This window comes from Coregonus lavaretus (genome assembly GCF_964263955.1).
Source record: "Coregonus lavaretus genome assembly, chromosome: 16".
NCBI lineage: Eukaryota > Metazoa > Chordata > Actinopteri > Salmoniformes > Salmonidae > Coregonus > Coregonus lavaretus.
In genome coordinates, this window is record NC_140003.1 from 15,321,333 (window position 1) to 15,343,936 (window position 22,604).

Here is a 22,604-nt window from a genome sequence, read left to right on the forward strand (position 1 = left end):
GATTTCTCACCCATCTACACACAATACCCCATAATGACAAAGTGAAAACATATTTAGACATTTTAACAAATGTATTGAAAATGAAATACAGAAATCTCATTTACATAAGTATTCACACCGCTGAGTCAATACTTTGTAGAAGCACCTTTGGTGGCAATTACAGCATTGAGTCACCTTGGATATGTCTATCAGCTTTGTACATCTAGATGTGGGGATTTTCTCCCATTCTTCCTTGCAGATTTTCTAAATCTCTGTTAATTTAAATTGGGAGCAGCGGTGAACAGCAATCAACTGTTTCCACAGATTTTCAAATGGGCCACTCATGGACTTTCACATTCTTGTTCTGAAGCCATTCCAGTGTTGCTTTGGCTGTATTTTTTTTATTTAACCTTTATTTAACCAGGCAAGTCAGTTAAGAACAAATTCTTATTTACAACGACGGCCTACCCCGGCCAAACCCGGACGATGCTGGGCCAATTGTGCACCGCCATATGGGACTCCCAATCACGGCCGGATTGTGATACAGCCTGGAATTGAACCAGGGTCTGTAGTGACGCCTCTAGCACTGAGATGCAGTGCCTTAGACCGCTGCGCCACTCGGAGTCATTGTCCTGTTGTAACGCAAATCTTCGCCCCCCAATCTAAGGTTGTTTGCACTCTGAAGCAGGTTCTTAAAGGATTTTTCTGTAATTGGCGCCATTTCCTCTATCCCTACCAGTCTCTGCTTCTGAAAAGCATCCCCATGCTGCCGCCACAATGCGTCACGGTAGGGCTGGTGTTAGACGGGTGATGAGCTGTGCCTGGTTCTCTCTAGACACAGCGCTTTGAATTCAGGCCAAAGAGTTATTTGTCTCATCAGACCACAGAATCTTTTACCTTATGCTCGGAGTCATTCACGTGCCTTTTTGCAAACTCCAGGCTTGCTGTCATGTGCCTTTTTCTCACATCTGGCCACTCTCCCATAAAGCCCAGATTAGTGAAGTGCTGTAGAGACTTGTCCTTCAGGCAGGTTATCCCATCTCAGCCAAGGAACTCTGTAGTTCTGTCAGAGTGGTCATTGGGTTTTTGGTCACCTCCGTGACCAAGGTCCTCCTCGCCCGGTTGGTCAGTTTGGTTGGCTGGCCAGCTCTAGGCAGAGTCTGGGTAGTTCCATATTTATTGTATTTTTCCCAATGATGGTGACCACTGTGGTGAAAGAAAACTTTCAACACTCTAGAAATTGTTTTATACCCTTCCCCAGATATCTCAGAGAACTACTGACAGTTCCTTGGGCTTCATGGTATCGTTTCTGCTCTGACATGCACTGTCAACTGTGGGACCTTATATAGACAGGTGTGTTTCTTTCTAAATCATGTCCAAACAATTGATTTGGCCACCGGTGGACTCCAATCAAGTTGTAGTGACATGTCAAGGATGATCAAAGGAAATTGGATACACCCGAGCTCAATTTGGAACATCAAAGCAAATGGGTGTAAATTAGATACAGTGGGGAAAAAAAGTATTTAGTCAGCCACCAATTGTGCAAGTTCTCCCACTTAAAAAGATGAGGCCTGTCATTTTCACCATAGGTACACGTCAACTATGACAGACAAAATTAGGAAAAAAAATCCAGAAAATCACATTGTAGGATTTTTAATGAATTTATTTGCAAATTATGGTGGAAAATAAGTATTTGGTCAATAACAAAAGTTTCTCAATACTTTGTTATATACCCTTTGTTGACAATGACACAGGTTAAACGTTTTCTGTAAGTCTTCACAAGGTTTTCACACACTGTTGCTGGTATTTTGGCCCATTCCTCCATGCAGATCTCCTCTAGAGCAGTGATGTTTTGGGGCTGTCGCTGGGCAACACGGACTTTCAACTCCCTCCAAAGATTTTCTATGGGGTTGAGATCTGGAGACTGGCTAGGCCACTCCAGGACCTTGAAATGCTTCTTACGAAGCCACTCCTTCGTTGCCCGGGCGGTGTGTTTGGGATCATTGTCATGCTGAAAGACCCAGCCACGTTTCATCTTCAATGCCCTTGCTGATGGAAGGAGGTTTTCACTCAAAATCTCACGATACATGGCCCCATTCATTCTTTCCTTTACACGGATCAGTCGTCCTGGTCCCTTTGCAGAAAAACAGCCCCAAAGCATGATGTTTCCACCCCCATGCTTCACAGTAGGTATGGTGTTCTTTGGATGCAACTCAGCATTCTTTGTCCTCCAAACACGACGAGTTGAGTTTTTACCAAAAAGTTCTATTTTGGTTTCATCTGACCATATGACATTCTCCCAATCCTCTTCTGGATCATCCAAATGCACTCTAGCAAACTTCAGACGGGCCTGGACATGTACTGGCTTAAGCAGGGGGACACGTCTGGCACTGCAGGATTTGAGTCCCTGGCGGCGTAGTGTGTTACTGATGGTAGGCTTTGTTACTTTGGTCCCAGCTCTCTGCAGGTCATTCACTAGGTCCCCCCGTGTGGTTCTGGGATTTTTGCTCACCGTTCTTGTGATCATTTTGACCCCACGGGGTGAGATCTTGCGTGGAGCCCCAGATCGAGGGAGATTATCAGTGGTCTTGTATGTCTTCCATTTCCTAATAATTGCTCCCACAGTTGATTTCTTCAAACCAAGCTGCTTACCTATTGCAAATTCAGTCTTCCCAGCCTGGTTCAGGTCTACAATTTTGTTTCTGGTGTCCTTTGACAGCTCTTTGGTCTTGGCCATAGTGGAGTTTGGAGTGTGACTGTTTGAGGTTGTGGACAGGTGTCTTTTATACTGATAACAAGTTCAAACAGGTGCCATTAATACAGGTAACGAGTGGAGGACAGAGGAGCCTCTTAAATAATAAGTTACAGGTCTGTGAGAGCCAGAAATCTTGCTTGTTTGTAGGTGACCAAATACTTATTTTCCACCATAATTTGCAAATAAATTCATTAAAAATCCTACAATGTGATTTTCTGGAATGTTTTTTCTCAATTTGTCTGTCATAGTTGACGTGTACCTATGATGAAAATTAGAGGCCTCTCTCATCTTTTTAAGTGGGAGAACTTGCACAATTGGTGGCTGACTAAATACTTTTTTCCCCCACTGTATTTCTGTATTTAAATGTTCGATACATTTACAGATGGGATATTACGTGCAGATGGGTGAGAAACAATCAATTTAATCAATTTTTAATTCAGGCTGTAACAAAACAAAATGTGGAATAAGTCAATGGGTATGAATACTTTCTGAAGGCACACTGCATATTTACGCATATATGGTGGCAGTTTATTACCAGTAGGTCCCTGCTCCTTGTGATGTCAGGTCCATGCCATCTGCACCGTAGCTGTCGTCATCCATGATTTTGGACAAACCGAAGTCTGTGATTTTGATTTCCCCACAAGCTGTGCCATCCACAAGCAGGATGTTACCTTGAAATTGGAACAGAACAAATGAGCACATAGCATCAGAAAACCTTGGGACCTCTTTACAGATGGAAAGGTATTTCCCTGCAGTGTGCGCGCGTTCACCTGGCTTGAGGTCATAGTGGATAATGGGGGGCTTGATTTCGTTCAGGTAACGGAGAGCATTCACAATCTGCATGACGATGGAGCGGGCCTCCTTTTCCGACATTAGCTTGTGCTGTTTCAAGTAGAAGTCCAGGTCATTGCCTTCACAGTACTCCAAAACAGTGCAAAACCTGTGAGGGCAACATAAAGGAACAATGTGTAAAAGGCAGTGATGAGAGGATGTCATGAGAATATGTAGTCAATATAATGAGGAAGGGTCACTTACGTGTCTGTATCCAGTGAAAAGTAGTCATACAGCTTGACGATTCTGGGGTGGTCCAGCTGCTTGTGTATTCTGTACTCTCGACAGGCGTGTCTGCAACAAGGTGAGCAGTGTTACCATGGGCAACCAAAGGAATGACTCAAGAAAGTAGGAGCGCAGAGAGGTGGAGGTATGACTGATTGATTGGATAACCCAGACATTAAGCTTATGGACTAGAATAACAGTAGCTTAAAGTCAGTGCATTACAAGTAAATAAAACTCTGTGCCATTGTTATGGTAATTCATAAAACTGACTCTGCATTTCTAAAATGATCTAAATCAGAGCGATGCTTTTTTAAAACTTACTTTTCACAGTGTTGATGAACAGAACATGGTGAAAGTGGCAATTATTTAATGTTGAACATACTTGTGATAATTCTCTTTTTTCTCCTCCCTCCAGTTCTTGTTGAGCTGGTGAATTTTCACAGCAGCATACCGTTGCTCAATCAAGTCAAACGCCTATAACAAACCAACAGAAAAGTTCTGACTGGTCCATTCAAACAAAGACTTGTAGATGCAACTGATGACACATGAAAACACAGATCGACTCACCTTGTACACTTCACTAAAGCCTCCTCTTCCCAGAAGATGCAAGAGTAGATACCTCTCGTTCAAAGTCGGATGGTCTTTGAATCTTTAGCGGGGGAGAAAAAAGAAAAGTCAGAATCTAGTTAGTTCATTGCGAACTAACTCAATGGTAGGACTTCCACCAACTCAAACACTACTAATCCCTATAAAGACATGAAGTTGGACGTTGTTATTGAAATGCTAGTCGGTGATAAAAAAAAAACTGGCTAATTTTATCTCGAGTGGCAGAATGGAACACTGACATTCAGAATGATTTGTAACATACTGTGAAAAGGACCATGACATGGCCATTACTGACTCCAGTGGTTTACTGAACAATCTATGACTGTCAGCAGGAGCCCCTGTGCGTATGCCCTGACGTCACAGAGATTCATTCCAGTGATCAGACTCACTGTGAACTGTCCTCGTTATTTATTCTCTTAAGTTCCCGAATGTGAAGGTTCCGCACTCTCTCCAGACGCTCCAGCTCCGCCTGGATTTCAGCTTCTTCCTATGATGATTCACACACACAAACATCAGAGGACTGACTACAAGGAAAGGGGTGCTCATCAAAACCCACTTCTACTCCTAGGCTGACAAGTCTCATCTTAAATATTAATGGTTGACTTGGTAGCAAGTCTGTCTAGGGAAATCCGTCTGATGCTTATTCCCTAGAAAAACAACTAATAATTCAATGAACTATAGCTTTGGAAAAAATGTCCACAGAATCTCTAGGCAGTCACACTATTAGTGGTTCTATATCAGGGAACAGAGTCAGGATGTCTTATCCCAATTTAATTGTCTTGATGAACAATGTGACATATGAAACAAAGAAAGGTCAGCTCGTGTTGCCTGGACCTGCCTGGTTGGGCATCTCAACACTGACCTTTTTGAGATGCCCGAGTCGCAGTTTGTATATCTCCTCCTGCTCATGGTACTCCGCTAGAGTCAACCTTTGGAATTAACCAACAAAATCAATGACAAATGAAAGCAACAGGATCAGGCATAGATGTTCATAGATATCTAGCGTCTTGTGTGCTTAGGCTTTGCCACAGTTAGGGAGGACAAGGGCACTCACAGCTGAGGTAGGCTGGGCTTGAGAAAGGGATCGTTCTCCGCTCCATTCACTGCCTTGGATTTGCGTTGCTTTGGCTCAGAGTTTGTTGTTGGTGCTTGGGAGTTGCTGGAGGATGGGGGTTTCCTCTTTGCTAGGAGTTTTCTCTGCTTCTCGATTTCCTCCCTCTGTTGGTTTATCCACTCTTGCTGTCTGCAGATAAAGATGTTATATGCAATCAATACGATTTCTGCTACGCTTGCGTTTTACCCTGGATAAGGCTTTAGAATAAAAAAGAAAATTATAAATGTCAGTACTAATTCTACAAATGTCTCTGATACCTGGTTGAAAGAGAAATACATGTAGCTTGACAACCATTACACAGTTGAGAAAGTTAAAGTGGACTTGAGACATCTTTGACCCCGGAGACTAAGTTACTCACTTGACTAGGTTTTGGAAGGCAAAGCCATCTGTCCACTGCTCTGTGAAGGAGGCTCCATGTCGCACAGTGGTGAAGTGGCCTAATCGTAGTCTGTCCTGCATACTCTTCTCCCGGCACGCCTGCTTCTCCTGGGTGCTCTAAGCAACGAGTACACAATGTCAGACATCACGGACTGATACGCAATACCAGATTACTCATACTGAAATGCAAAGACTTGCCACAATGTCAAAAGCCAGACATGCCGGCTTTAGACATTCCAGTTTGAAATGGAAGTACCTTTTCTATGAGCAACTTCTTGCTCATGGTGATGCATTTATTTAAGCGTTCTTTGTACTTTTCAAGTAATTTCTGTTGTTCATCTATCTGTCTCCTGAGGTCACAGTTTGCCTATGGAGAAGAAACGCACATTAGGTTAATCATTACAATTCTAACACCCAGGACCTCTAAGCACTCTTATCGCAGAAATAAGACTGTCAGTCTAGCATGGATAACATACATACTTTGAGTCCACTGGCAGCACGCTGAGCTGTGTTTTAATTGATCTGTGTGTTCAGTTGTGCCAGAGTAATATATCACTGACACTTAAACTCAATGAGGGACTTAAGAACTTTCTGCTGAGGTTTCGTTTGTGCTCATTAGCCAGCTTTTCTTACTCTAAGCAAATCATCTATTCTTCCTTCTTTTTTCTCAAGGTCCAGGTTCTTGTTACTTTCGAGGGCAGCCAACTTGAGCCCCGTCAGGTCAGTCTGCAATGAAAACAAATATAACAAATTCTTAACACATGCTTTAACACAATCTGTTATTCAAAAAGTACTGAACACGCATAATAGTGATTGTCAATCCTCACCTGCACACATTTGACAGCTAACTGCATAGGATGCATCACATGGTCCCCAAAAGACAGACTCGTAGGCGATGAGCTGTTTTGCCTAATCTGAAACACAAGGGACAACAATTGTTAGCATATCTATCTAAATGGTACCATCAATATTACTTATAAACATTGACTGTTTAAAATAGGCCGTTCTGGCTCGGACAAGGATACTTAATTCTTCTGTTTCAAATGGCAACAAGCGATAAATTAAGTGAAGTTGATATGGGGTAACTTACACTTGAACCCTGTGCGGAGCGGGAATGTGAGTTCTGGGGTGAGCGGATCACAGGGGGGAGACCTCTAACAGGACTGGACCCATTCCCTCCTTGGAACTGGAGAAAGAGCCCACCAGTGTGAGTGCCATCATTGCCTGCCACTTGGCAACAACAGAGGCACAGAAAGCCTCCTTTATGTTTGGTTCTGTATATTTCAAGAGATTGCCTCTGAGTGAAATGGAGCTTCATTGATATTCTCCAAAACAGAACACCTCTGAGATTAACACAAAAAGTGGTGCTCCAGCACACAGGGACTTTAAGAGTATCATTTTAATTTAACACATTTAGCATGCTCCCCAAATCATGTTCCTTATAACCCCCAAAAATAGTAACTTACATCAAAATAATCACTAATTTTGGGTCCTCGCACGATAGACTTCCCTGTGAGAGAGAAAATACAATTAGCATCGACTCTCATTTATAAATCATGGTCATCATACAGCAATGACTATATGTATCCGGAGCATAACAGAAACAGCTTGAGGGAAGTTACCTTGGCTGCTCTCTGACTGGGTATCAGGTTTCCTTTTTCTTCCTCTGGATGATTCAGTGTGTTTCTTTTCAGGAGTCTGTCAAAGAGAAACTGAGTTTAACCAATAACCACCATCATCTGGTAGGTTGTACAAGTACAGTTACTTTGATTCCTTGAAAATGTCAAGATGAGGATTTAATGACTGTTTTGAAAAACAAAAGCATAGTGAATATACTGTAGTAGCAGCAACACAAATGCCTAATCTACTGACCAACCACTGCTGCCTACCGCCCAGCAGCTGACAAATGAAGGGGAACATAGCCTAGTATTCCAAATACAATGGAGTACCTACCGAGTATGCAGGAGAGCTCCCCCTTTTCACATCTGAGCTCTGCAAATAAAAGAGGTAGGAGGAGTACAGAGAATGAGTTCAATGTAATGAAATACATGACTAATCTTGTTTATAATTAGCCTGTTTTGACAGATTAATTTTATTGAAAGCTTAATAAGATGGTAATGCAAGAATTTCAACAGTTGGGAGAGGATGCTTATCTATTGCTGCCCGTCGGCAGTTTTGGGCCACAGGCTGTGAGAAATAGAGGAAAAGCGACTACAGCAGGTAACTAAACTGTGTCACATAGATTAACTAGCCTTTTCTAACTGACTGATTCAAATCTCAATGGCCGAGTATACACACACAGCCCAATTCGGATATTTTGACCAATCACAGATCTTTTTCAGAGCTGATGTGATTGGTCAAAAGACCAATTAGTGAAAAAAAGTTTAGAAATGGGCTACCTGTGTAAACGCAGCCTTTAGGAGCTAAATTTATGAAAAAAACAAGATATCTCCAAACAAAGCAAGGAATAATCTTAACCAGTTTAATTAATTAACGACCACTAAGATAACGTATGCTGGAGGATATGAGGATTCTTTCTGCCCTACAAGCAAGCATGAAAATGCTTAAACTGAGAAAACCCAAACTAAATCTAAAAAGAGTAGCCCATTTCAACCAGGCAGAGGAATCCTCGCGATATTTTTACAAAACAAGGTTTACAGGCCCCAGAACCAGAACAGAGCCTTGTGCAGAGAATCTGCTGACAGGTGCTGGTCTGATTGAGTGTGTCAACAGTGCATCATTAGGGAGTGTGACTTATGGGGGCATCTGTGGGGTTGACATCTGTGCAGATTCAGCAGCTCAGCGGAAGAGGAGGACAGAGAGGATTTATTCTGCCTCCTCCGCTCTCCCCTCGATCATGCTCACACACAGGCCTTCATCAGTGACTTATTAAACCAGTCGATGAACTGAACAGAAGGGAGGGGAGCAGACCGTCACCCGCACAGTCAGGTTGCTAGTATATTCGCACACTCCACTGCAGCGGTTCAGGCTTCTTTATTCCTGGCAATGTTGGAGTCCACCACCCCACACAAACAGGCTGCGACACTGCAGCCCCTCCAAGTTGGAAGCCATTTGTGTTTTGCCTTCATTAGCGTAGAGCTGTGCTGCCAAACACAGGAAAACAGCGTGGAGGGAGGCGCAGACGCAGCATGATGCTTGTGATCAGGCTGCCCTGGCACAGACCGTGTTTGTACAGAGAGGTGAGAGCTCGTGGCATGATGCGTCACAAGAATGCAGTTTAATTACAACAAGATTCCGCACATTTTTATTCTCTCTAGAGCTCGCTCCATCTTAGGTTGCGTCTAACATTTTCACCAGTGACAAAGAGGATAATAAGAGGTTCCAGCTCCTCTCGCTCTCTGTGTGATCTCCCTGCTCACACCAACCAGCCCACATCTAACATCCAATCAAAACATAGGTCTAATCCAAACAAAGGATGGAATGTCAAAAGACAAAAAAAAACAAATACAGAAAAGCCTTGGAAACCACTTATACTGTCTGACAAGAGCCTGTTTAAACAAACGTGTACATTGATTCCATTATAATTTTTCAAAAAAACTGTAGGAACAATCTGTTAATAAACAAACCTCTGACTCTTTGTCACTGGAGGATCCCAGGCTTCCAAAACTTTGATTTGAACATTCATTGTTTGTCAGGCCCTGAAATCAAAACAGAAGTTTGTCAGAACATTCTTTGAAAAGAAACCATGACAATTATTTACTTGACTTGAACTTTTTTTGTTACACAAAAGAAGCCTAACAGACAATTAGGCTAACTGAAAACATGCAGCCAAGTGTTACTGTAGTAATATGTGACGTGAGTGTATGGGGATCAGGGGTTTGACGGAAGCTCTCTCACTTTGGTTCCCCCGCTGGTGCTGCCAGTGCTGCCCCCGGTGCTGCCCCCAGTGCCAGTGACCGCGCCCATGAAGCGAGCCTCCAGCAGCTCCTGTCTCCGGGGGTCCAGGCTGTGCAGCTCCTCCATGGTGCCTGGAAGAGAGGAAAAACACAGTCACAGAAGATAAACCCCTTATTGCCTACTCCTCAGACACTCACATTCCTCTCTCTGTCATCCAACGCTGCAGAGTAAATCTGACTGCGTCATGATCATCACCTCTATGTTTGAGTTCAGGCTTTATTTGAAACGTTTAAGTAGGCCATTTTATGAATGGTGACCATTACAGAGTAGGCTTTTCAGTCAATCATATGTCATGACTTTTTGAAAAGACTCAAAGAGCTAGTTTTTCCCCCACTCACAGCTGTCCCCCAGTGTTTGTTATGAAGGTGAGATGTTAACGAAGCAATACAGTCCAAATTGAAGTGTTTTGAGTTTTGTTTGCGTATTCTACAGTCTTGTAGGGGGGGGGGGTCACTGGGACAGGCAATGGAACATCATTTTTAGGATGCATATTACAGAACTCTGTATCTTAATGTATAGCCTACTCAGCATCCTTGCATCTTTCCTCTTATTTTAGGCCTATACAAGGAAAACCAGAATGTCTGGCTCTTTTTATCATTTCTTCAAGACAAAAATGAGACAAACTACAGAAAACACATTGAAGTCCCCCACTATCTGAAAACTGTTGCATTTCATTGATTTGATCTGAAGCTCTGACGATAAAAACTGAGATCAGGTATACAGCTAATTCAACAAGGCAATTCAGTTTCAGGATGTCACAAAGTCTTAAAGGGATACTTCGGGATTTTGGCAATGAAGCCCTTTATCTACTTCCCCAGAGTCTAATGAACTCGTGGATACCATGTTTAGGTCTCTGCATGCTGTTTGAAGGAAGTGCTAACTAGCGAAAGTGCAATTGCTAACTTGCGTTAGCGAAATGATGAAGTCTATGGTAACTGCTAGCATGCTAGTAGATACAGTACCATAGGACTTCCAGTCATTGCGCCAACGCTAGTTAGCATTGGCTCGCAAAACTACCTCCAACTTCCTTCAAGGAATGACATTTCGGTCCATTTCGTTGCCGACTAACCAACCCCCATTAACCGGTTAACAAACGGTTAAATTATTTCCAAACAGTCAAATGACATGACCAACAGAAAATACTATGCATGGAAGGAACGGACATTTTTCATTAAGAGATTAAAAAACATGCGACAATAGCAAGCCTATTCGCTCATATTATTGAACACTAATGAAGCAGAGAATGGAAAACATCATTTTCAAACATTTGCGGGAAAACACTGTTCTAAAAAGACGCATCTGATGCGAGCCGTATCATGTGACAGAGATGAACATCTCCATTCGAAACTTAGAGAAAATGTAAATATGCAACATCTTGGATGGGTTGTTAATATGACTAGGATTGTGCCTTTGGCTTCTGGACAACTAAAGAACGTTAATATGAAAACCACAACAGGAGAGAAAGGCTGTAAAACGTTTTTGGTTGCTAGCTTAACTGTTAGCTGCTTCATGCCTCTCCTCCCTCTCCCACTGCATCTGCTAGTTTTTTTGTTGTTGCATGGGCTGCATATCAATCCATCGCATCCGCCAAAGGGCAGCCTTCAGCATCTGCGGTGGAAGTTGGCTGAGCTACAGCGGTGTTTGTCAGACCACGAGATACATCTACAAATCTAAAACGTCTGTAGGGTCCGAACAGTTTGGCCTACTAACTAATACGACCACTCAATGGAAAGATGAGCCTCTCACGAACATGTCGTTGTTTTGCTCTAGGACGCCCACAAGCCTTACACCGCTCGTCTGAAGGTAGCCCGGTACCAGTTTTTAAAAAATGAATGGAAGTATATACAGAGTATACAAAATATTAGGAACACCTTCCTAATATTGAGTTGCATTGCAGTTAACACACAAAAACAGTGCACCTGGCACCTACTCTTAAATCTTTTGTATTTTGAGACAATCCATGTCTCAATTGTCTCAAGGTTTTAAAATCCTTCTTTGACCGGTCTCCTCCCCTTCATCTACACTGATTGAAGTGGATTTACCAAGTGACATCAATAAGGGATCATAGCTTTCAGGGCCTAAAATGAACACCCTCCACCTGACAAATGCCGGTAGATTTTGGCATTGGCGGGTAAGATGTCCATTTCACCAGCCACGTTGGCGGGTGGTCAGGGCTCCACAGCGTGAGCATTTCACTTACATTTGTGTATAAAAATAGTAAAGTATGATCACATTTATAGGAAAATAAATGCTGCAGTAGCTGTTTTCAAAGTATTTCTGCTGTTTTGTTTCATAGCAGTAAAAGATAATAAATCGCACAAAGTCAAAGAACTACAAATCCTATAGCATATCCCACCGCGCGCTGCAACCCTGCCTGGCTGGGGGCTTTGCGCACGTGAAGAGCTTTGTGAAATATTAATTTTACTGAAGTGAGACGGTCCTTGTGTCTCTTGGCTATTTACAATATTTTGTTCACAAGCTACACTAAATATACAAAAGTATGTGTAAAGCTTCAAATTAGTGGATTTGGCTATTTCAGCCACACCCGTTGCTGACTGGTGTATAAAAATCGAGCACACAGCCATGCAATCTCAAAACATTGGTAGTAGAATGGCCTTACTTAAAAAAGGTCAGTGACTCATAGGATGCCACCTTGCCAACAAGTCAGTTCATCAAATTTCTGCCCTGCTAGAGCTGCCCCGGTCAAATGTAAGTGCTGTTATTGTGAAGTGGAAACGTCTAGGAGCTCAGCTACGAAGTGGTAGGCCACACAAGAGCACAGAATGGGACTGACGAGTGCTGAAGCGCGTAAAAATCGTCTGTCCACTGTTGGAACACTCACTGAGCACAATAACTGTTTGGCGGGAGCTTCATGAAATGGGTTTCGATGGCCGAGCAGCCGCACACAAGCCTAAGATCACAATGCGCAATGCCAAGCGTGTAAAGCTCGCCACCATTGGACTCTGGAGCAGTGGCAACGCGTTCTCTGTAGTGATGAATCTCGCTTCATCATCTGGCAATCCAACGGACAAATCTGGGTTTGGCGGATGCCAGGAAAACTCTACCTGCCCCAATGCATAGTGCCAACTGTAAAGTTTGGTGGAACAGGAATAATGGTCTGGGGCTGTTTATCATGGTTCGGGCTAGGCCCCGTAGTTCCATTGAAGGGAAATCATAACGCTACAGCATACAATGACATTCTAGACGATTATGTGCTTCCAACTGTGGCAACAGTTGGTTGCATTTTCAATGTAATCCTCCAGAAATGACAGAACAAATAGTGGTTAAACTCAAATATACTAATTGACAAAAAACCTTTTTTGGACAAAATGTTTAAAAAAAGGTATAATCTTTGTAAATGATATCATCGGTAGGACTGGTGTTGTCGCACATGCAGCTAACAAAAACATATGGAAATGTCTGCTCTACCCAAAATTACAACCAAATAATTGCAGCCTTACCGCAAAAATGGAAGAGGAAAGTGGAAGGAGGAGAAAGTAAGGAACTTGTCTTTCGGCCTTGCATTAAAGAACATGATTGGTTAAGGAAAACTGTGATAAATAAAAAAGTATATCAGTTTCATTTAAGGACCAAAGGATTGACAGCCGTCCCATATAGATTGCAAAATAGAGATTTTTCCCATGGCATAGTGTTTATGAACTGATACGCAAAACGACACCGGATTCAAAACTTAGAATCTTTCTATTTAAAATTATTATATAAAATTCTTGCTACCAATAGAATGTTATTTATATGGGGGATACAATCTTCCCAGCTCTGCAGATTTTGCTGCGAAGAGACAGAATCATTAGATCATTTGTTTTGGTACTGTCCATTTGTAGCTTGTTTTTGGACACAGGTCCAGGAATGGCTAAAGGATTGCAATATTTACCTGGAGCTAACCCTGCAGATAGCACTACTGGGTGATCTGAAAAGTCATAGTCAATCGATCAATAACATAATAATACTATTAGCAAAAATGTTTATTTTCAATTCACAATCTGTAGAAACAATGAGAATAGAAAGGTTCAGAACTTTTGTAAGACATCACAGTACAGTTGAAAAATATATGGCAAATAGAAATCCTATATGGATGGTGTTAAAAGATAGATGGGAGGTGTTGAATGATGGGACTAATAACAACTAACAACAAACAATAACAAGATAACTAATAATGTAGGCACGCTGTGTCCATAATAAGTGTATGGGTTGTAGGTTGGGAGCTTTTGTGAAGGAGCATGGTCAGAAAGATATGGCATATAGAAGCAAACCGGATGGACATCATGAAAATGATCGGAGAGGTTGAGAGTAGAAGAAGTTCAGGAGAAAGAACAAACCAAATGTAATTATTGTAAAATTGACTGTCCATAAAATGTAGATAGTGGTTATGTAAAATGTAGATAGTGGTTATGGGCTGGAAGTAGAGGCCTAGGCGTTGTTGTTCACTAGTTTACTCCCAGTGGGGAAAGGGTGGCGGGGTTGGACAGTAATAAAGGGGAATATATATATATTTTTTTTTTTTTAAAGGATATGTATGTATGTATGTATGTATGTATGTATGTATGTATGTATGTATGTATGTATGTATGTATGTATGTATGTATGTATGTATGTATGTATGTATAAAAAACATGGGGGATTGGAAGTGATGCAGACAATTACATTGATGGAAGTTACAATCTGCAATATTAAGCTGATCTACCCCCCAAAATAAGAAAAATAAATAAATAAGAAAAACAGTTTAGGGAAGGCCTTTTCCTGTTTCAGCATGACAATGCCCCCGTGCACAAAGCGAGGTCTATACAGAAATGGTTTGTCGAGATCGGTTATGGAAGAACTTGACTGGCCTGCACAGAGCCCTGACCTCAACCCTATCGAACGGCTTTGGGATGAATTGGAATGCCGACTGCGAGCCAGGCCTAATCGCCCAACATCAGTGCCCGACCTCACTAATGCTCGTGGCTGAATGGAAGCAAGACCCCGCAGCAATGTTCCAACATCTAGTGGAAAGCCTTCCCAGAAGAGTGGAGGCTGTTATAGCAGCAAAGGAGGGACCAACTCCATATTAATGCCAATTATTTTGGAATGAGACGGTCGACGAGCAGCTGTCTACATACATGACCCAAAAGTATGTTTTTCAATGTTTGAGTTTCAACTGCTAAGGAAGAGAAGAAAACACTGCCACTAGTCGGACTCAATTTCACAGGCACGAATATGATTAGTTGTGTTACCATGGTAACCTCCCTTAAAGGGGCAGGTGAATTCTCTCATCTCTCGTCACAAAAAAAGAAATGAAATTAAACAATATACCACATGACTTCTTACTAGTGATACATTTATTGTTTTAGGGAACATTACAAAGCACGCTCAGTAGTTTTGTGTTTTGTTGGTGTCATTTTTGCGAAAAATAATATTTTGGCTGTTAAAAGAATGAGTGGCTGGTAGATTTTTTAATCTACCTGTGACAGTGGCTGGTTGACCAAAAATGTAATTATAGGCCCTGATCGCTTTCACCTGGTCAGTCTGTCATGCAAAAAGCAGGTGTTCTTAATGTTTTGTATACTGTGTATAAGGAAGTAGTTTAGTACCAAAAATGTTAAATTAAATTTCTTATATCGCTCATATATACAGTTGAAGTCGGAAGTTTACATACACTTAGGTTGGAGTCATTCAAACTCGTTTTTCAACCACTCCACAAATGTCTTGTTAACAAACTATAGTTTTGGCAAGTCGGTTAGGACATCTACTTTGTGCATGACAAGTAATTTTTCCAACAATTGTTTACAGAAAGATTATTTCACTTCTAATTCACTGTATCACAATTCCAGTGGGTCAGAAGTTGACTGTGCCTTTAAACAGCTTGGAAAATTCCAGAAAATGATGTCATGGCTTTAGAAGCTTCTGATAGGCTAATTGACATCATTTGAGTCAATTGGAGGTGTACCTGTGGATGTATTTCAAGGCCTACCTTCAAACTCATGGGAAAATCAAAAGAAAATCAGCCAAGACCTCAGAAAAAAGATTGTAGACCTCCACAAGTCTGGTTCATCCTTGGGAGCAATTTCCAAATGCCTGAAGGTATCATGTTCATCTGTACAAACAATAGTACGCAAGTATAAACACCATGGGACCACGCAGCCGTCATACCGCTCAGTAAGGAGACGCATTCTGTCTCCTAGAGATGAACATACTTTGGTGGAAGGCAAATCAATTCCAGAACAACAGCAAAGGACCTTGTGAAGATGCTGGAGGAAACAGGTACAAAATTATCTATATCCACAGTATAACGAGTCCTATTTCGACATAACCTGAAAGGCCACTCAGCAAGGAAGAAGCCACTGCTCCAAAACCGCCATAAAAAAACCAGACTACGGTTTGCAACTGCACATGGGGACAAAGATTGTACTTTTTGGAGAAATGTCCTCTGGTCTGATGAAACAAAAATAGAACTGATTGGCCATAATGACCATCGTTATGTTTGAAGGAAAAAGGGGAACTTGCAAGCCGAAGAACACCAACCGTGAAGCACGGGGGTGGCAGCATCATGCTGTGGGGGTGCTTTGCTGCAGGAGGGACTGGTGCGCTTCACAAAATAGATGGCATCATGAGGAAGGAAAATTATGTGGATATATTGAAGCAACATCTGAAGACATCAGTCAGGAAGTTAAAGCTTGGTCTCAAATGGGTCTTCCAAATGGACAATGACCCCAAGCAAACTTCCAAAGTTGTGGCAAAATGGCTTAAGGACAACAAAGTCAAGGTATTGGAGTGGCCATCACAAAGCCCTGACCTCAATCCTACAGAAAATATGTGGGCAGAACTGAAAAGGCATGTGCGAGCAAGGAGGCCTACAAACCTGACTCAGTTACACCAGCTCTGGCAGGAGGAATGGGCCAAAATTCACCCAACTTATTGTGGGAAGCTTGTGGAAGGCTACCCAAAACGTTTGACCCAAGTTAAACAATTTAAAGGCAATGCTACCAAATACTAATTGAGTGTATGTAAACTTCTGACCCACTGGGAATGTGATGAAAGAAAGAAAAGCTGACATAAATCACTCTACACTATTATTATGACATTTCACATTCTTAAAATAAAGTGGTGATCCTACCTGACCTAAGACAGGGAACTTTTACTAGGATTAAATGTCAGGAATTGTGAAAAACTGAGTTTAAATGTATTTGGCTAAGGTGTATGTAAACTTCCGACTTCAACTGTAGATAGTTCTACTTTAAAGTGTCTGTCCTAACAGCGTTTTAACTACTTAGCAGATATGAAACAGAATCATAAGTCAAAATATCAAATTCCCAGTTAATGCTAAAAAAACAGGTTTTTATATTTGACTCAATTCCATGATGTATAGTAAGGCATTGTTGAAAGAATAGATGGATGCAGTTCAATATAATTCACCAATACATTTCTTGGTAGTCCAAAAAGTATTGCTGTCAGGTTGTAAATCACAGCTGGCCTGGTACATTGTTTGCTGCCTCCACCCATTCAGGATTAGGGCGATATGGACAAAATATCATATACCGATGTCACTTTTGACGGTATTAGATTTTTTGAATAATAAATACTCTAAATATGCTTTGAGTAGTTCATGACCCTAGGGTGGTAACACAAATTCTATGCAATTTTAAAAAGGGGCTTTCTCCATTTATACTGTTCACAAAAAACGCAGAACAAATATTATTTTCAGCATTTTCATACATTTCTGCACTTTCTAAATTAGATTTTTTACCCCTTTTTCTCCCCAATTTCGTGATATCCAAGTGGTAGTTACAGTCTTGTCCCATCGCTGCAACTCCCATACGGACACAGGAGAGGCGAAGGTTCTCCGAAACACGACCCTGCCAAGCCACACTGCTTCTTAACACACTGCTCGCTTAACCCGGAAGCCAGCCGCACCAATGTGTCGAAGGAAACACCGTACAGCTGGCGACCGTAGTCAGCGTGCATGCGCCCGCCACAAGGAGTCGCTATAGCACGATGGGACAAGGACATCCTGGCCGGCTAAACCCTCCCCTAACCCGGACGACGCTTGGCCAATTGTGCGCCGCCTCATGGGTCTCCCGGTCACAGCCGGCTGCGACACAGCCTGGGATCGAACCAGGGTCTGTAGTGACGCCTCTAGCACTGCGATGCAGTGCCTTAGACTGCTGCGCCACTTGGGAGGCCATATTTCCTGCACTTGTATCATTATTTCCACACTGTGCCACGCAGCATGATATGGGAAAAAAGAATCTAGGCCTAGTTAATTGGTGAACTGTTGGAATCATGGAAAAAATTATTATTATAATTCTATAGTTGGAAATAGTGGGCAGCACCTTTAATACATTGTTTTGTGACATGACAACGAATGAATAAGCCAGTGAGGAATTGACAGGGTAGGAACCAAAGTGTTGATCAGTGTTTCAAGGTGACCCTAATTAGATGTTACATTTCATGTTTTCTTACTTCATGTAGCCAACATATTCATGCACCTATTACTCTCTGATAAGATACAATTGCACAAACATGCTTATCTAGGCCTACATCAGCACTGGTACCAGGCAGTATTAGCTAACTAGCTATGTTTGCTCTGACTCTTAGTACATTTAGCAAGCTAGCCAGCAAACTAGTGATTAGCATTAGCAGCTAACAATTCATTTTAGAAACACACTGCTAATAAAAGACAAACTAGCAAACAGTAAGATACACAAACAAAGTGTAATTATAGAAAGCAGCATGTCACCAACATTGTTGCATCCATCGGACCATGGAGAGTGAACGGCAAGAAAGTGGTCCAACTGCTCTCTCCTTGAGTGACCGGGGGCAGGGCTTGGTGTGGTTAGTGGCATGCAGCAGCAGGAGGAGAGGGAGAGAGATGAGTCAAATAGAAAATGGAGTAAACTATAAAAACTGACATATGCGCCAGAGTTGCGTATCACATAGACTATTTTCTGTGTTTACAAACATTGCCGCACGAGGGCGATGCACGCAAGTTAGTGGAAGAACAAGAGGGCGTTCTTATTGAACGGCAGCAAAAGAAAAATCTGTGCGATGTCAGTGTGTCGTGTACTGGAAAAGGGTCTACTTAACAAATCAAAACATTGAAATACCATTATAGAAGGTAAAGTAAAAACTCAAACCGGTCTGTGCATCAATACAGTAAAATACAGTATACCGCCCAGTCCTATTCAGGATGCACCATTTCAGTTTCAATTACTCAATATTCTGGACAAAAACGGATTAATGTAATTAAGGCTGGGAATGTCAACATAATCAATTGTGGCGGTATGCAAATTGAAGTGGGTCTAGTGTCAGGTAAAGTGGAGGTGATATGATCCTTAACTAACCTCTCAAAGCCCTTCATGATGACAGACGTGAGTGCTATGGGGCGATAGTCATTTAGTTCAGTTACCTTTGCTTTCTTGGTTACAGGAACAATGGTGGACATCTTGAAGCAAGTGGGGACAGACTGGGATAGGGAGAGATTGAATGTCCGTAAACACTCCATTCAGCTGGTCTGCGCAAGCTCGGAGGACGCAGCTAGGGATGCAGTCTGGGCCGGCAGCCTTGAGTGGGTTAGCCCGCTTAAAATGTCTTATTGACATCGGCCACGGAAAACGAGAGCCAACAGTCCTCAGGAGAGGGCCGTGTCGATGGCACTGCGTTATCCTCAAAGCGGGTGAAGGAGGTGTTTAGCTTGTCCGGGAGCAAGACTGTCTGCGGCGTGGCTGGTTTTCCCTTTGTAATCTGTGACTGTCTGGAGCCCCTGCCACATACGTCTCGTGTCGGAGCTGTTTAATTGCAACTCCACTTAGTCTCTGTACTGACGTTTTGCCTGTTTGATTGCCTACAAAAGGGCATAACTGGACTGTTTGTACTCAATATTCCCTGTCACCTTGCCGTGGTTAAATCTTAAAACAATCCGATTGGTCAGACCAGCGTTGAATAGACCTTAGCATGGGCACTTCCTGTTTGAGTTTCTGCCTATAGGAAGGGAGGAGCAGAATGGAGTCGTGATCTGATTTGCCGAAGGGAGGGTGGGGGAGGGCCTTGTAGCCATCCCGGAAGGGAGAGTAACAAATGGTAGAGTTTTTCAAGCGCAAGTGTTTTGATAGAACTTTGGTAGCGTTTTCTGCAAAATTGCTTTGTTAAAGTCCCCAGCTACAATAAATGCAGCCTCAGGATATGTGGTTTCCAGTCTGCACAAAGTCCAGTGTAGTTCCTTGAGGGCTGTGGTGGTTTCGGCTGTGACTATAACCAAAGAGAATTATCTTGGGAGGTAATACAGTCGGCACTTGATTGTGAGGTATCTTAAGTCGGGTGAACAAAAGGACTTAGTTTCCAGTACGTTATCACAAATCACACCATGAGTAGTTAATCATGAAACATACAACTCCGCCTTGCTTCCTGGAGAGTTCTTTATTCCTGTCTGCGCGATGTACTGAGAACCCAGCTGCTTGTATGGACGGGCACAGTATATCCGGAGAGAGTCATGATTCCGTGGAACAGTATGTAACCGTTCCCGATGTCTCTTTGGAAGGAGAGACATCGGGGAGCTGAGCTCGTCTACTTTACTGTCCAGGGACTGAACATTAGCGAGTAATATACTCGGATGCGGTGGATGGTGTGCACGCCTCCTGAGTCGGACTAGAAGTCCACTCCGAATACCTCTTCTCCGCCGGCGGCGTCTTGGAGCAACCTCTGGGATAAGTTTGATTGCCTTGGGGGGTACGAACAAAGGATCCAATTCGGGAAAGTCGTATTTCTGGTGAGTTAGCGTCGCTCTGATATCCAAAAGTTATTTTCGTCTGTATGTAATAACACAAAAAAAACGTTCTGGGCTAATAATGAAAGAAATAACACAAAAAAACTATACTGCAAAGTTACTTAGGAGCTAGAAGCAGAGCTGCCATGTCTGTCGGCACCATCTGGCTACAGCTACAAGTGTCATTTGGTTAGCTAGCAATACATTGCTTTGCTAGCTAGCTATACTGAAGATGAACGACTTGCGTTCGTAAATTCACTCTGGCTATCTACTCCGATTTCAGAGTATACATTGGCAGGCAAACTGCAGAAGGACGAGCAAGTTCCTATTCCCCATCGTTTATCAGTGTCCAACTAGCTGAAAAAGTTAGAGGGTTTATATAATGTTCCCTCATTAGATTTTAGCTCATCTCGCTCTGGCTAGCATTAGTTGTTCATCTTGATGTGCATAGGGCTGTGGCGGTCATGAAATTGTGTCAGCTGGTTATTGTCATGCAAAAGACTGCCCGTCTCAATTGACCGTTAATGAACATAAACATGTTTAGCGTCGCCAGGCATACAAGCTGCTGCTTTGCCTTTAGAACATCTACATTATTTATTTTAGGCAGGTCTAAAGAAACATGATACTGTATGAACAAATGTATTTCAGAAGAACAGAATATGAGTTGGCCTACTGTATGTTATCTGTCTATGCACCATGCCATGGATAATCAACTAGATTCAGCCGCGGGCCAATTTTTTCTTGAGCGGATGGTCAGTGGGCCGGAACATGATGACAAATAATTTGTAGACTGCAAATTGACTGCAAGAAGCCCAAAACAGATAATATTTTACTAAAACATAATTTCAAATCTTGCTTACATGTGTATATGATCATGTGTCTCTCTCTATTATAAATAAATACTTGGAAACAGATTTCCCAAATTAAAAATCACTTGGAACTGATTTCCTGGTGTTTTTTCTTTTTTTGTATGTTCGACGATGAAAATAACTGCAGTCAACTTGTGCACTACGTTAGGAGATAAAAAACATTGCGTTCTTCATTTCACCGTTCACATTATTTTAACTATAGCCTTGCAGGCTAATATTTGTTTTGTGTGTGCAGCAAACTGTGAGTAGCATTTAGTAGTTACTTGTATAGTTTAGGTCAAATGTTTGCAATGTGATCAATAGCAGTTAGTTAGCATTGTCTATGGGATTTTACATGTACTTGTTAGCATTGCTAACCTTCGGATTACAGAGTATCAGTGGGGTTTGAAAACAGCGCCCCTTGTGTTAAGTACGGGTATTACCGAATATCCCAGTATGGCACAAGGTTGGTATGAAAATCTGAATACCACCCAAGCCTACTACCAACGCATGTCTAGAGTGCATAAGTGGAGATTATCGTGACTCAGTACTGCCGGTGTGGCGGTAATACAGTCATCGCAGCAGCCTTAGATGTGCATACCTGAGGGAGAGAGAGCCTACCTTTTTATGGTTGTTTGATCAAAAGGACTGTAAAGTTCAAATGTAAGAGGACTCCCGTGGTATTTACATATTTGCAGAAATCCATTCAGGTGTATTGTGGCTTTTGGCGAATGCGTTCTAATGATCTAAAGCCACACTGTTGCTACTGCCTGTAAACACACAGTCCAGTTCAAAGTGAATGATGTCAGGCCCTTGTGGCAAATTACTTATTTGCATAAAAGCCTACTATAGCACCGATTGGCTATGGCGCACAGGTCTTGCGTAGACTCCAGTCCTGGACGAGACCTTTGTTTTTATTAGGTTTTATTTACTGCAGTGTCTATTAAAATTGTCCAAACGCACGGCTGCTTTCCCACTATATTGCTATAGAATTTTAAGAAATGCCTTACATTTATAGAATGTTTGGGAATGACAGAGTATGAAAACAACCATATCTAAGTGCTCGCTTGTCAGAAAATGTAAAAAAGGTGTCATTCTTCCATGTTGCTAAAACACTTAGTACCACTTTAAAACAAACTTCCTTTAGATTTATTTTTTGACTGTTTCTCCCCATGTATGAATCCATTATTTAAT

At 42.1% G+C, this 22,604-nt stretch overlaps 1 protein-coding gene across 2 annotated transcripts in view; it reads right to left on the bottom strand.

The window, feature by feature from the left end:
• tlk1a (tousled-like kinase 1a) overlaps nucleotides 1-22,604 on the bottom strand; it is a 32,114-nt gene that overhangs the window by 1,267 nt on the left and 8,243 nt on the right. For both annotated transcript variants that reach the window (XM_084179353.1, XM_084179354.1), the window contains exons 2-19: nucleotides 9,747-9,877; nucleotides 9,476-9,547; nucleotides 7,842-7,880; nucleotides 7,511-7,586; nucleotides 7,355-7,398; nucleotides 6,979-7,074; nucleotides 6,716-6,802; nucleotides 6,522-6,614; nucleotides 6,145-6,255; nucleotides 5,869-6,005; nucleotides 5,451-5,639; nucleotides 5,259-5,325; nucleotides 4,786-4,883; nucleotides 4,358-4,439; nucleotides 4,173-4,264; nucleotides 3,770-3,859; nucleotides 3,505-3,674; nucleotides 3,270-3,405 (exon numbers count right to left, since the gene is read on the bottom strand). In XM_084179353.1, coding sequence (XP_084035479.1) covers nucleotides 3,270-3,405; nucleotides 3,505-3,674; nucleotides 3,770-3,859; nucleotides 4,173-4,264; nucleotides 4,358-4,439; nucleotides 4,786-4,883; nucleotides 5,259-5,325; nucleotides 5,451-5,639; nucleotides 5,869-6,005; nucleotides 6,145-6,255; nucleotides 6,522-6,614; nucleotides 6,716-6,802; nucleotides 6,979-7,074; nucleotides 7,355-7,398; nucleotides 7,511-7,586; nucleotides 7,842-7,880; nucleotides 9,476-9,547; nucleotides 9,747-9,877 — 1,810 coding nt within the window. The remainder of the gene's footprint in view (nucleotides 1-3,269; nucleotides 3,406-3,504; nucleotides 3,675-3,769; nucleotides 3,860-4,172; nucleotides 4,265-4,357; nucleotides 4,440-4,785; nucleotides 4,884-5,258; nucleotides 5,326-5,450; nucleotides 5,640-5,868; nucleotides 6,006-6,144; nucleotides 6,256-6,521; nucleotides 6,615-6,715; nucleotides 6,803-6,978; nucleotides 7,075-7,354; nucleotides 7,399-7,510; nucleotides 7,587-7,841; nucleotides 7,881-9,475; nucleotides 9,548-9,746; nucleotides 9,878-22,604) is intronic.